The 16,250-nt window shown below is 37.6% G+C and overlaps 1 protein-coding gene across 1 annotated transcript in view; it reads left to right on the top strand.

The window, feature by feature from the left end:
* COL22A1 (collagen type XXII alpha 1 chain) overlaps positions 1-16,250 on the top strand; it is a 589,887-nt gene that overhangs the window by 472,781 nt on the left and 100,856 nt on the right. Inside the window, 3 exon segments of the mRNA XM_078153760.1 lie at positions 4,466-4,501; positions 5,317-5,370; positions 10,984-11,028. Of these exon segments, the coding sequence (XP_078009886.1) occupies positions 4,466-4,501; positions 5,317-5,370; positions 10,984-11,028 (135 nt within the window).

Below are 16,250 nucleotides of genomic sequence, written 5' to 3'. Positions count from 1 at the left end.
TTTTACTTTGAACTGGGTTTTTTGAACTAGATTATCTCTCTCAAACTCACATCTGAGAGGATATCAAGGCCACCAAGTAAGACTCAGTAGACCTGGGTTTCTCCCTCCTAGCTCTGACCTCTTTCCCTCTTCTGAACTGGTCACTTAGCCTAGATGGCCCTCTATTGCTATTTATCTTGTCATGTATATCTTTAACACGTTTGTAAGCTCCTGAAAGGCAAGAGCATTGTCTTATACTTCTGCCATATAACCTGACATACAGTAGGTATGCAAGAAATACCTGCTGAATATTGAAAAAAGCAAATTCTAATCGACTTCCTAACAAAGAATGGAATCTCCATTTTAAAATTATTTTGAACTAGAAGGACTCTAAAAGGTCATCCAATCCAACCCCTTCCTTTTACAGGAGACTGAGAGTTGGAGAAGGGCAGTTGTTTGCCCAAGTTAGTAAGTGGGATCATCAGAACTTGAACTCACATCTTCTGACTCTAAGTGCAGTGTCTTTTCCACTGAACAACACATAAAGGTACAATTGTTGTTGTCCATCCCACCCCACCCCCACCCCCAAGGGACTGCCCAAAATCTTTTATTGAATGGTGTTTCATTGGCCTATATAAAAGCATTGTGCAATGGTGGATAAAATTCAGGGCTTGGTTTGAGAAAGAGCTCTCTTCATACCCTTCCTGGGATGTTCAGTAACTGTGTGACCATGTTCTGGGAAGTCATTTAATTTCTCTGTACCTTAAGCAGCAATATATACAATCTTGTAGACTATAGATGGGTTATAATCTGATTGATACAGGGAGTTCCCATGCTGATAAAATCACAAGTCCTTGACATAAAAGACCATAGATTTAAAGGTGGATGGCATTTCAGAAGTGATTTTCCCAAGGTCAAGCCATTAGTAATTGCCAGGAGAGAGATCTGAACTCAGGCTCTCTTTACTCTAAATCCACTGCTCTCTCCACCCTTTGACACTCACTTTAACACTTCAGTGGATCAGTGATTTCACTTGTATGAGTCTTCTCCTGACCATTAGCAAGTACAGCTCTCCAGCACTTTCTTATATGCTAAGGTTTCTGGCCAGCATAATCTTCTATCTAATTCAACAAACATTTATCAAGTACCTATTATGTACAAGGCTCCGTACTCATGATGGGAGGATATGCTGCTCCAGAGACGAAGGCATGACCCTCGAAATCACAGACCTTACAGTGTTAACAGAGAAGACAAGGCACGCATGCAAATAACTATAATGCCAATAGAATGTCATCAGTATTACCTCTAAGATTTTCTCCCTCTAAATCCTATTATCTGATGACTAGGTATTATTTTTCTGATTCTTAATAGACAATTTCATTGAGTGATTATGAGTAAGTCACTTCATTTCTAAGCCTCAGTTTCTTCATCTGTAAAATAGGGACAATAGTCATTATAGTATATATAATAACTATAGTATTACAGTAAGTATAAGTTTTAACTCACAGGATTATTGTGAATTTAAGGATGGGGTTGATTGAACCAATCACTCCCTCCTACCCCAATTGAAGAATGTAGCCTCTGGATACTTACTAGCTGTGTCACCCTGGGCAAGTCACTTAATCTCTACTTACCTAAGTTTCCTCATCTGCAAAATAGAGACAATAATAATACCTCACAAGGTTCTTGTAAGGATAAAATGTGATAATATTTGAAAAATGCTTCTAAAACTTAAAGTACTATATAAATGCTAGCTATTAACCAATGAGATGCTACACCCTGATAACTTTGTCAGATGAGACATATCGAATCAGTCAAAGGATATTGAACTAAATGTGAATAACATAGTTTACCAAGTTGAGAAGGAGGAGAATGTTCCTAGCCACTGGGTGAAATGAAATGATGCTATAAAAGAAATGTTTTGAGGTTGATTGAGAAGACTCAGTGATACCTTGTAAGGCTTTCTATAAAATAAGAAGTCAATCAATCAAACAATAAATTTATTAAGCATCTACTACATGCCAAACATGAGTTGGGTATACAAAAAAAAAAGGCAAAAAACAGTCCCTGCCCTCAGGGAATTTACAATCTAATGGGGAAGACAACATGCAAACAATACACACACACACACACACACACACACACACACACACACAAGTGAGCAATATACAAGATAAGAAGGAAATAATTAAAAGAGGAAAGGCATTGGAAAGGCGTTGATGAAGTCTTCCTGTAAAAGCTGGGATTTTTGTTGGAACTTAAAGGAAGACAAAGGTCAGTAGTTGGAGTTGAGGAGGAGAGCTCCAGGTTGGATCTCAGGATTTGAGTAGTGAGCCAACACAAGATAGTTCTAGTCAAGCTACTGAGGGACTCACTTATCTGTGGGGGAGGGGAAGAGCCTTGAAGTCCTCCCTCTCTCCCCCTGCCAAACTGCCAGACTAGAAGATCTTTTACACTTTGAAATATGTGAAAAATTTGGACTTCTCATCAGTGTCTTAGTAGCATCTCCAGAAATAACAGTGGCTGACAGCAGTGTCTTCCAACACAGAAAGCCAAGGACAAACTAGGTACATTCAGGAAAAGCAACTACAGAGCCTTCCCAGGAGCCCAGTAGAAAGCTATGCAGTACTTAAGGGAAACATCATACGGACCCCATGCTGAGGGGAGGGGGAGGATAAAAAACTTCCAACCAAAGGCCTTCAAGAAGCTGTGAATTACCCATTTTGTTATGTCATATGTTCTAAGGTTGAGCACATTTTTCCCGGACTTTGTAGGTCCCCCTTGTGGGGGAATGTTACCCCTGCTCGAGGGAAGGGCCAAAAAGTGCTGTAGAAACTATTCTTACTATTCTTACTATCTACCCCGTGGTAAAAATCTTATTCCTAAAAGCCAATTAAGTCTATTTGGATAACTGATATTGGCTGATAATCCTTGGGGGATCCCCAACCAGTGGGGACTTTTGAGCTATAGAATTATAGAAAAGACCACCCCACAAACTCTTAGACTTGACCCTGAGCATACCAAGGGCAAATGGGGGAGCTACCCTGTGAGGACCTGGCTTGCCAGCATGAATCAGAATTGGGCAGTATATCCAAGTAGATACAAAGTCTAGACTATACAGGATCAAAAGCACTTGATCCTAATTGAAGTTACTTTCTGTTGCTTTGTGAATACTTTGTATTTACTTTACTCAATATCACATCCCTCAGTAGAATGTTTGCTCACTGACAGTCAAGACTTACTTCCTTTTTTTGCCCTTGTACTCATAATACCTAGAGCAATACCTAGCATGTAAAAAATTGGAACCAGGTCTATATTTTTATTAATACAAGGAACTACCAGGTAAGGCCACTCCCTTTACTAATGCAGGCTGGCACCTTCTCTGCAATTTTTAACCTTAGAGAACTATACATAAATGCCTTACTCTGAATCACACAGCCAGTAAGTATGTTTCAAGGACTGGACTGGAACAAAGGTCTTCCTGGCATCAGGGCCAGTTTTCTGTATGTTTAATAAAGGTTGAATCAAATTTTGATAATTATGAAATGAGTTCACTGGAGGCAAAGTACTTTAGAGGACAGAGATTTGGCCTTTGGGTCAAGAAGACCTATTTTCGAGTGCTACTTCTGACATACACTAGCAGTCTGAATATTGGTAAGTCACTGAAATTGTCAATGTCCCCTTGACATCCCTATAAAACTTATTTATAACTATCTTTTGAGTCATCAACAAGTCACTGATTTTCATTGATGGAAGTTTTTATACTGGAAATTCCTTGCAAACATTGAATCATGGGTCTGAGCAAAAATCAATTATGGAAGGCAGTTGTCAAATCTTGACACTGTCTGGAAATATTAGTCATTGTTATTATTTTTATTATTACTGCTCTTAGGGAAAAAATAAAGATATTAAATTGAAGAAAATGTCAGTAGAATTTATTCCTGCTCCAGGAAGAGCCACATTGGTTGCTGTATTGTGTTTCTCTCCCATTTGCTTGTTCAGCTGCCTAAAGGCTGCCAAATACAGGCTCACATTAGCTCCAAGTTAAGATAAGTAAGGCGCTCTTTCATCCTAATGAATTCACATGATCCCAGTGTGAACAACTGAATATTCTTCATTCAGATCAGCCATTAACCTGTTCCAAAATTTTGCTTCCTCTTGGGAAAGATCCCACTGCCAGTCCAATCACTAGGAAGATGTCAGTGATTTCATTCATATTCTAGCCATGCTTCAGGTGCATTAAAAGCATGAAATTCTTGGAAACGCAAACCACTGCCTTTCAGTTACAAGACCACACACTACACAGAGTTGAAGAGCTTCTCGGCTGGTACCTACATCCGCATTACATTGTCTTCTCTTCACTTCCCTCTCTCCCCAACCCAGGCCATCTGGCTGCCAACCTCCATCTCAGGTGAAGATGAAAGTCTTGTCTGGAGTTGAATATTGAGCCTAATTTCAAGGAATGTCTCATTCTGTTTGTCTCTAGGGCTCCATTGGACCACCAGGGGAAAAAGGACCACCAGTAAGTACAATGTGACTGAATAGTGGCTAGATTTCTATAGGGAATATGTTGGGGTGCTTGGTTGAGTATTGCTTCCATCAGTGTAGATTGCAATCCATATAGTCCTCATTTTATATGATCCTCTTCCAAGGCTTCCCATTGATCTCCCATGAGGATCCTTTCGATGTGCCAGTGACTGTGTTATGATTTTTTTAAAGTATTTTGACAGATACTATCAAAAGTTAACATCTTTGAATGTTCTCCTGGGTACCAGGAAAACATTAAAAGTTGACACCTATATGTGTATGAGAGTGTATGTATGCATGTGTATATGTGTGTGTGTGTGTACACACAAATATATATATACATATGCATGTACACATATTCATATATATGTGATAATTGCTAAGAATGAGTTGAAATCAAAGGAATTATTGGTGATAGGTTTATAGGGTTGAGTTTGGGAAAAGAATAAAGTTAATTTCGTCAGTGCCAGGTTAATGACCAGAGAAAGGACTGAAGTGTGGATAGACTGGAGATAACAATGAGAACAAATTATAGGTTTAAAAAGAAGGCTGAAACACAGAGGTAGAATGATGGGAGGTTATGGTCTGGTAGAATAATATTAGGACAAAGTAGCCTCATATTTCACATGAGATTCCACAGATTGATTAAACATTCACATATAAAATACTCATATATATCCATGAATATATACTATATGTATATATATACATACATGTGCATATATGTGCATGTATGTATGTATTGTGTAAGCATATGTATATGCATTCCCTAACATTTAGGAGATTTTTTTTTCTTTTTCTTTTACTCAGGGATCTCGAGGTTTACCCGGATTCCCAGGTCCACAAGGTCCAGCTGGACAAGATGTAAGTAAATAGAAAGTATGTGTTCTACAATCATGAATTTATAAACTATTAGATCTTCAAGAGACCACATGAACGTCAACTCATTCAATCCCTAATTATGGAAATTGTGGCTAAGAGAGCAGAAGTGACTCCTAAGGCCAGACAGTGAGCTAGCAGTAGAAATCAGACTCAGATGGGATTCTGTGACTCCCCAGTCAATGCTTTTTCTCACTACACCATTAGTATGCCTAATAAGTCTGTTATTAAATCAATCAACTAATCAATAAGCATCTATTAAGTACTTACTATGGACTATTATTCTAGGTGCTGGGAAAACAAAGTAAAAAATGAAATGGTCCTTGTCCTCAAAGAGTTTATAGTCTAATAGGGAAGACAAACATGCATATACATAGAAATATACGAAATAGATAATGTGACCTTTTAATAGAGACTACGCTAACAAAACAAGTGAGGATCAAGAAAGACCTCATGTAGAAAGGGGCACCTAATTTGAATCTTCAAGGAAACAAGGGATTCTGTCTCCTCAGTCATATCCCAGATGAGTCATCCTGAAATCAAAACCAAATACCTTCAGGGGGAACCTATTCTCCTTTCAAATGGCTCTACTTCTTAATACATTGAGCCAAAATCCCTTTATCTACACCTTGTCTTTATTGCTCCTGGTTCTACTTTTTGGTGTCCAACAACAACAACAACAACAAAGTGGAATCCCTCTTCCATATGGAAGCTCTTCATATCCCACCTGTTATTTTCTTTTATAGGCTTATTATCCCATTTTCTTCATTATGTATGGTGGCTCAGTGGATAGAGCATGCAAGGCTTGAGTTCAAATTCAACCTCATATTTACTAGCTTGTATGACTTGCTAGCTTCTTACTAGCTTAAGTGACAACTTGTTTAACATCTGTTATTCTCCGTTTTCCCATTTATAAAATGAGGATAATAGTAAAACTTTGCTCTTTGAGGTGTTGTGAGGATAAAATGAGTTAATACATTTAAAGTGCTTAGCTAGTTACTTGGAAAATACTAAGCATTATGTAAATGTTTGTTGCTGTCGTTCTTCACTATTATGGTAACCCTTATCTTAACAAACCACAATTTCTCAATTCCCTTCTAGCATTGTGGTGCCCAGAACTGACCACAACTCCAAATGTTATCTGCTAGGACAGAGTACAGGGGGGCTGTTACCTACTCATCATACCTGTAAAACATGCATTTTTGAGGCTATCATGTAATGTCATTGAATCATGTTCACCTTATAGTCCCCTAAAATGCTTAGATTCTTCTCACAAAAATTGTTATCTAGCTAAATTTCTATCATTTAAAAAAATTTTTATTAAGCCTATATAGAGAATTTTACATGTTGCCATAACTGAATTTTATATTCATAAGTTTAACCCATCATTCTAATCTTTTGAGATCCTAGTAGATCTTTACAATCACATAATCTGCTAGCTATCCCTCTCAGCATGGTTCCCATTAGAAATTGTCTTTTTCTTTTCCCAGCACATTTCCTAATTAATGACACATGTCAAGCCAGCTCCAGGAAGGGATACAATAAATGAATGCCCATTAGAGCACTTACCACCTACCAAGGCACCCCTCTTAATTCATTAATGGCTCTAAATTTTAGAAAAGTCATCTTGTGATAAAATCTGCTTTCCTATAACTTCTATCCATTGGTGCTAGCTTTGCCCTTCAGTGCCAAACAAGGTAAATCTCCTATATGAAATCCTTTCAAATAGCTGGATACCTCCCACCTCCACCCTGCTACGCATACTTAGCCTTCTCTTATTAAGGTTAAACGTCCTTGGTTCTGTTTGTCATTCTTTCTATGACATAGACTCCAGTCCTTTCACTGCCTCATTTACTCTTTTCTAGACACATTTCAGTTTGTCAATATTCTTCCTAAAATAAGGCTTTCACACGCAATAGTTCACAGTAAATCAAAGCTTTACAATCATACAATTATACAATTTAACAAAATGTGTAGCAGATAGGAGATCCCACTATGATTATTATTTTTGCTTATGTATATATATGTATATATGCATATATGTGTGTATTTATATATGCATATGTGTGTATATATATACATACATATGTGTATATACATATATATACACACATATGTATATATAAACTTTTTTTTGATAGAGCGAAACTCTACTTTAACTGGTTTCCCTCCAGTAAGGTGTCTCTCATGCATAATGCAAAAATTATATAAGATTTCTTGCAAAATGTAACAGAGGTAATTATGTTTGATAACAATGTTTGATAACTAGTCATTAGTATCAAGCAAGATGTAAAATAGGGAGTCATGCTTAAAAGATGTTTATCACTGACATGGAAGAGATTCAACATAGAATCCAAGTATAAGAGACAATCACTCTAGGTGGCAAGGCTTTCCAGGTACCCTTGTTCCAGGTGCCCACCATGCAGCTGTCATTGTTCTGATTGGATCATGGCCCAGAACACTGCAGAACATCCTACATGAGATTCAAAATCCCTCAACACAGTTTGGTCTTACTGGAAAGATAAGACACAGGAAAAACAAGCAGACAAAGAATGCCTGTTGCCCAAACTGTGGTATATAGATGGATGGATGGCTTCTAGAACTCTAAGTTAGATAGAGAGATAGATGATAGATAGATAGATAGACAGATGTAGATATATTAATTATACATATATAGATACACACATTATGTGTGTGTGTTTGTTTATGTGTGTGTGTGTATAGTATACACATATACAGGGGGGAGCTAAGTGGTGTTATAGATAGATCACTGGATTTGGAATCAGACTCATCTTCATGAGTTCAAATCCAGCCTCTGATAATTACTGGCTGTGTGATCCTAGGAGTCACTTCACCTTGTTTGCCTCAGTTCCTCATTTGTAAAATGAACTGGAGAAGGAAATGGCAAAACACTCCAGTATATTTGCCCAGAAAACTGCAAAAAGAGGTTACGGAGAGTCTAACACAACTGAAATGACTCATCAACAACTACATGCATATATATATTATACACACAAATATATATATATATGTATATATATATATATATATACACACACACACATTGGGTATGTGTACATATGTGTGTATATATATATGTATATGCGCACACACACACACACACACACATATATATACACATACATTATATAGTGGCATTATGGATGAAAATGCACACATATTATATATACATGTATGAATATAAATATAAATATATATCTATACACACATATGCATATACACATATATACATATATGTGACAGAGGCTGAATATGGACAGTGAGCTTCCTGAAGTCACTATATGACCTTTGGGAAATTAAAGGGTTTTTGTTTGTTTGTTTGTTTTCTTTTGTATTGTTTTTTTTAATGATGTCAAGCCTCTCATTGCAACAAAGGCAGATCTTTTTTAATGACAAAATTCTTCCAGTGATGTTGTATAATTGTTTGCAAGTCATGGAATATTATAGTGTCCAAAGAAATTAAATTTGAGGATGACCCATGGGACAATGAAGAGTTAGCTGCATGATTGATGTCATCATGCTATAAAACATTAGAAACAAGGAATTATTAATTCCTTTATGAATTATGAAGAATAAGAAAAAAGTATACAATCAAAGAAATACATATCTAAAAATATGGACTGACCATGTAGAGACAACCAGTGGACACTCTGGTTAACTTCATGATCTCAAGAGAAATTAAGGAAGCACTACATATATTGGATGGACCCTCACTGTGAATTTATGGGAGATCATGGGCAACAGTCAAACAGGATAAATGGGGATGGATGGACTATGATTTCCATAGAGAAAATATTCACATGTAAGAAATCGCATATGCATTGGAGTCTCAATTTTGCTGACTCACAAAGATCTCAAGTTCTTTTTTTGAACAAACTATTCTTGAGGCACAACACTGATTTTTTTTAATAATCCAAGAATACTCCTTTTCTTTGATCTACTGAAATTCATCCCATCATTGCCGTTTAACATTCTACTTCATTCACTTCTTTTTGAATCTTCATTCCTCCTGTGAATTAGAAATTCCTTCTTGTGTCATCTACAATTTTGTAAACAAGCCATATATGCTATTATTGTAGTCATTGATAAAAATGTTAAAAAAAATCAGAATCAAGCAGAGACCCCTTAGGCACTTAACTAGAAAGTAGATGTATAGCCTGAACCTGTAAATTTCATTGGTATGGGGGAACTCCCAGGTGAGGATACTCCTATCAATTCCAGTAAACACCTTCTCTGTATATACCTTAGTCTTAGAAAGTTGCCTTGAGTGCTGAGAAGTTAAATGACTTGCTCAGGGTCAAACAGCTAGTTCATGTCCTGGGTTGACCTTGAACCTGGTTTTAAGGCCAGCTCCGCAAACTCTCCATCCATAATGCCACAATGCCTCTCATTCGACTAGAGACTTCCATCACATTTGACAACAGTCCAGGAATGAGTACTCTTTGGATCAAGTCATTCAGCTAGTTCCAAATGCATTGAATTGTACTTCTATGCAACCTATTTCTGTCTTTTCCAGAGACATCACCGAAGAGACTTTATTAAATACTTTGTCAAAATCTCAGTAAATTCCTCTGCTTCCTCCAATAACTCATTTGAGCTTGAAGCTAACTGGGCTTCTGATGACTATAACAGAAGTAGAAATCTCTGATGGGTTCTAGCAAGTAGTAAAGTAATTAATTAACTAACTGCCAAGATTCTTACATCAGGCAAAAGTGGAGAATTATATAGGGACAGTAGGGACTTGTGTTTTCCTAGTCCAGAAACTATTTATTTGAACAGGAAAAAAAAGTGAATGATTGTGTATTGACCTAAAGACCATGCTTTCTCACATTCTACTGGCCTCCATATCCCCCTTAACAACCATCAAACCCAGATGTTTCTATACTGTCAAAGGCAATGAACATATTTATAAGGGACCTCTGAGGTCTTCTAATCCAACTCCCACTGGAAGCATGAATCCTGTCTACAGTGTCAATAATGTCCTTGGCAAGTAGGCATTGGTTCTATATCTGAAAACCTCCAATGAGACAGGGATCTCATCTCACCATGTAACCATTAATTTCATTTTTAGATGGTTCTATATTTTGTGGAAATTTGCCCTCATATTTAAGCGAATTCTACTTTCCTGTAATTTATTGGTTATTGTCCCTAAGGGTCAGATGGACTATGTTTCTAACCCCTCTATACACACTTATTCTGCACTAGACACTTCCAACATAAAGAATAACACATTAACATATCAATTTATATTTATAAGAAACATCTATAGACATATCACTGGGTCTTCACAGTATACCTATGAGGCAAAGAAGGATTATTACCTACACTTTAAAGATGAGAATAGTGAGGCTCACAGTGTTTAAATAGTTTGCCCCAGGTCACACATCTAATAAAAGTTGATGCTAGGGCATGCAGTCAGGTCTTCTGAGTGCCCTTGTCACTGTTTCTCATTAATAAAGATTCCCATCTTTCCTATGGATAACTTTTGCAAGGGTCATGGGAAGAAGAAAATGTCAAAACACAAGAATGGCCTGTGTGTAGCCAGTATAACAAGATCTTTGTTTATTTCTTTTGTAGGGCCTACCCGGAAATCCAGGAGAAAGAGGACCACCAGGAAAACCAGTAATTTGTCTTACTCTTTGATTTTTTTAAAGCCCCAACTGATCTTGTTTTCTTCATTTATAGTAGTGCCATCAAAAAACCCTTCACATGAGAAGTTGTTATGGCCTCAGTTCTCACAATACTAGCTTGAGACTAGCTTGAGACATCAGAATTTTGGCTTATGAGTGCCTGTAACCATTCATCCATCATCGTTACCATCATCATCATCGTCATGGTTATCATCATCATTTGTGTTTCCGTAATGATTTTAAGGTTTACTAACCACTTTCCTCACAATAATTCTAAGAGAGAGGCAGCACAAGAATGATTTCCCCCATTTTTCATGTAAGAAAATAGGCTTAGAAAGGCAGTGTCTAGCTGTTTAAATGATTAAATAGAGATTCAAACTCAGGTCTCCTAACTCCTAACTCATTCCACTATACTATTTACATTTCTGATAGAGCATTGGCGTAGTGATCATTCCCTCTGTCTTTCATCTTTAATATTGTCCTACCTACTGGCTTTTTCTGTTACATAAAAATATACTTAGATCTACTTCTATCCTTAAAAAAACATTTTATTTGATCATACTATCCCTACCAACTTTTGTCCTGTTTCGCTAAGTCTTTTCAATGGCAAACTTTTAGAAAGAATCATATGCATTGTCTTCCTCTTTTTCCTTATCATCCATATACTCCTAGATCTTTGCAGTCTGGTTCTCAATTTCACAAATTTATCAAAATCCACCTCCTTTCTCCACCAAACCCCATTCTTTCTAAGATTAAAAATAAACTGAATTGTTAAATAATATTTCCCCCTCAATCTTCATTCTCTTTAAATTCTTTATAATTTTCAATACTGTTGACTTCTCCTTCCTCATGGACTTTCTTTTCTCCCTTGTGTTCTATGACTCTTCTGTCCTGCTTGTCCTACTAGTGGTTCAGCCACTTTGCTGCATTAAAGTCCATCTCCTGCCCCCTTAGTGTAGTTGCCTCTAAAAGCCCTGTACTGGGCCATCTTCTCTTCTCTTCTCTTCTCTTCTCTTCTCTTCTCTTCTCTTCTCTTCTCTTCTCTTCTCTTCTCTTCTCTTCTCTTCTCTTCTCTTCTCTTCTCTCTCTTTCTTCTTCTCCTTTCTCCTCTTCTCTCTCTTCTCTTTCTCTTTCTCTCTCTCTCTCTTCTCTCTCCTCTCCTCCTCTTCTCTTCTCTCTTCTTCTCTCTCTCTCTTCTCTCTCTTCTCTCTCTTCTCCTCTCTTCTCTCTCTTCTCCTCTCTCTCCTCTCTTCTCCTCTCTCTCTCCTTCTCCTCTCTCTCCTCTCCTCTCTCTCCTCTCCTCTCCTCTCCTCTCCTCTCCTCTCCTCTCCTCTCCTCTCCTCTCCTCTCCTCTCCTCTCCTCTCCTCTCTTCCTTTTCCTTCCCTTCCCTTCTCTCCTCTCCTCTTTCCTTTCCTTTCCTCTTTCCTACATTCTCTCTCTTGTTGATCTTTTCTGCTTCCATGAGTTCAAGTACCATTTTTATAAAGATGACTCCTAAAGCCACATAAGTAGCCCTTGTCTCTTCCCTGAATGCCAGTCCTGCTTTGTCAACTGTCTGCTGGACATCTCTTTTGGGAGATCACTTAAGCATCTCAAATTCAATATATCTAAAGGAAGCTCCTCATCTTTACCCCTAAAACAACTCATTCTCCAAATTTCCCTCTTTTTATTGAGAGCTCCATCAGCTTCACAATCACTTAGATTCATAATTTCAAAGTCATGCATCACCCTCCTTTAGCCCTCACACTCCCACGTATCTGTTTCATTGCTAAGTCATACTGGTTCTACCTCAACACACTTTCAGGCCACAACCCTTTTTTCAGGCTCTCATGGCCTGACATGTAATAGCTTCCTATTCAATCTCCTTGCTTCCAATCGCCTCCTTTCCAATCCATCCAGAAAAATCGCAAAAATAATGTTCTTAAAGCCCAGGTCTAACCATATCACTCCTTGGCTCAAGATCTTTATCTCAGTTTTTTCTATAGGATAAAATACAGATTCCTCAAGATGACTTTTAAATCCCTTTAAGACGTGTATTTTAATCTTCCATTAAACACCTTCTACAGTGGCTTATGGGGGCACAGTGGAGTCAAGAAGATGTGATTTGAAATACTGCCTCAGATATATACTGGCTGTGTATGTATTCAAACTCTACTGCAGAGAGTACAACTACAATGGGCTGGCCACGTTGTTTGAATGCCAAACATACACTTGCCTAAAAGACTATTTTATGGAGAACTCAAATAGGGTAAGCACTCACATGGTTGTCGGAAGAAGCAAAACACGGACACTCTCAAGGTCTCTCTTAGGAACTTTGGAATTGATTGTGTGACATGGGAGACCCTGGCACAGGACTACCCAACATGGCATGCCCTCATCAGAGAAGGGGCTGTGCTTTATGAGCAAAGCAGAATTGAAGTAGCTCAAAAGAAATGTGAGATGTGCAAGTTTAGAGAACCCACTCCAGATGTTCACTTGGACTATTTGTGTCTGACCTATGGCAGAGCATTCCAAGCTCACATTGGTCTGCTCAGCCACGGTTGGACATATTATAACTTGACTCTAATGTAGTGATGTCCTTTTGGTTCTCTTTGAGAACAAAAGATAGCCAACCAAACTATTGTTATTGTTGTTGTTGTTGTTGTCGTTGTTATTATTATTGAAATATGGAGGTTACACCAGGTTTTCAGATGCCATTTCAATTAAGCACATGTTCTGGTGGGTCTTACCAAGCTATTTGTCATTGAGTAATGACCAGCCACAGAGTGCATATTTTCTGTGTACCAAACTAGCTAAGCTTGGAGAAGTTCTTTGTCAGAAGGTAAACAACCAGAGGCTTTTTTTTTAACATTAAAAAATATATATTTTTAGGGGCAGGTAGATGATGCAGTGGATAAAGCTCCAGCCTTGGAGTCAGGAGGGCCTGAGTTCAAATATGGCTTCAGATACTTGACGCTTACTGGCTATGTGACCTTGGGAAAGTCACTTAACCCAGATTGCCTCACCCCAAACAATATTTTTAAACAACTCAAGAAGGCTGTGTGAAAGGTGTGAATGGGATAGTGATCTGGAGAATGGCTGTATCCATGAAGTCACAAATCTTTGGGCAATATTAAAGGATAGATTTTAACGTATCTGCCCTCTTTCAAACTTTTGATGATTCATTTTTTTTTTTTTATAATTGCCACTAGTCTTTATCTGGGGTTCTTAGTTCCTTTTATTTCAAGTTCTCCCTATCATAGACCACAAGTCCTTCTTGTCATTAGTCTATCACAATAGAGATTTGGCATTTTCAAAAAGAACTTGTGCCTTTCCCTAAGAAAGATGAAGTTAGATGCTAAGGAACAAAACTATGCTTTTATGAATTTTACTGTTTTCAATTTCCTAATTTACATTGGAAATGATTTCTTCATGGTTATAGTAATTTTTGTTTTTTAACCTAATTATGTTTAGTCAGATTAAAAGAAGGATTTCTTGAGCAAGAGTAGGCATATCTGGCTGTCCCAGAGGCCAAGTGGTGATTGGTGTCAGTAAAGACTAAAGAGTTGCCTGCAAAACAGATATTAAGGACAGCCCTAGTAGAGAGAAGGAAACCTTCCCCAAAAAGATTAGTTTTACGCTCTGACTTATTAAATGACTAGGTGAATGAATGAATGAATGAATGAATGAATGAATGAATGGACATATACTTAAATGCCTTTTGAATAACCATGCCCCATATACCCAACTCCATATCCTTCCAGACCCACCCCTCCCTTCATTGACTGGGACAACCCTTCTGGAGAATGAGCCAACCAGCATTGCCATTACCAGCACTAGCTGCTAAACAATTGTTATCTTTCTTTCAAACTGGGCTATTTCTTTCTGTCTGACTTACATGAAATCTACCTCCCACTTGCTTACTGTTGTTTGAAATGCCTTTAACCAAGAGAAAGCCATTGAAGAAGAGATACTTTGATGTACTTGTGATGTCATCCATTTCAGTACTTCCTCCATGGATGTAGGTACATAACCACTCCATGTCTTGTATCTTTTATCATACTAGTCCGTGTCTCTCCATAAATCCTTGGCTATAGAGGATTTTTACAGAGCACCTGAAAAATAAGAGGCTTAAAATGCAAAGCCCTCTGGGAGAGAGCACAGTGACTTTATATTTACTCTGAAGGGTTCATGACTGATATCAGCATAATGTACTCAAAAGAGCACAAGCTTGAAGATTACAGAATTTCAGAGTTAGAAGAAACTTTGGTGGTCGTTTAGTCCAACCTAGATTTGGGGGAAAATACCTTTTCCCCTATAAAATACCTTTTCAAATAGTCATCAGGAATTTTCTTAGGGGCATCCATCTTCCAAGGCAACACATTCTATTACTGTATAACTCTAATTATTAGAAAGATTTCCCCAACATGGAATCTAATTTTTCTCTTTGCTGTAAAGTCTATCCATTTGGGTCGATTATAACAAGTCTAATCTTTCATCCCCAAGAAAACTTCAATTACTCACTCTCTCTCCACCATCCTCCACCAAATCTTTTAGGATGGAATCTATAAACTCACCCCCACTTAATACCATTCTGAACTTTAGGAAAAGTATTCAATATCTCTGAGTCTCAGGCCCTGATCTATAAAATGAGAACTGGACATAACTTATAAGCTCACTTTCATTTCTAGATCCTATGAGAACAGGTCATTTTGACCTTTTGTGAGAGGAGACAGACAATTAGGACAGCAGGGGGTGGAGTGCTAGATTTAGACTCACGAAGACCTGGGTACAAAACCTCCATCAGACAGTTGCTAGCTATATAACCCTAGACAAGTCACTTAATCTCTCAAGTCACTGTTTCCTCATCTATAAAATGGGACTGATGATATCACCTACATCACAGACTTGTTTTGAGGATGAATTATAAGGTAAGATGTAAAACACTTTGTAAACCTTAAAATGTCATAAAAATATTAGCTATTATTTTAGAAGGTCTTGTTGGGGAAAAGGATGAAAGTAGACAGGATAAAGGGGTCTATAGAGATGAACTTAGGAACTGGCTTTCCGTTGGCCTCACCTTTTGCTCAGATTCAGCTTTGCCTATATATTGATTCATTTCTATCTTAGTAATTCATGTTTTGTGTTCTCTGAGTAGGACTTCCTACACTTGGTACAGCCTGTGTAAGGACTATACTTTTTACTCTTGAGGAAATGTAAACTATAATCAGGTT

Source organism: Phascolarctos cinereus, unplaced genomic scaffold (assembly GCF_003287225.1).
Source record: "Phascolarctos cinereus isolate Bilbo 61053 unplaced genomic scaffold, phaCin_HiC Scaffold_4;HRSCAF=312, whole genome shotgun sequence".
NCBI classification, from domain to species: Eukaryota; Metazoa; Chordata; class Mammalia; order Diprotodontia; family Phascolarctidae; genus Phascolarctos; species Phascolarctos cinereus.
Note: the sequence above shows the minus strand (reverse complement) of the source record. Positions and strands in the feature narration are given on the sequence as shown.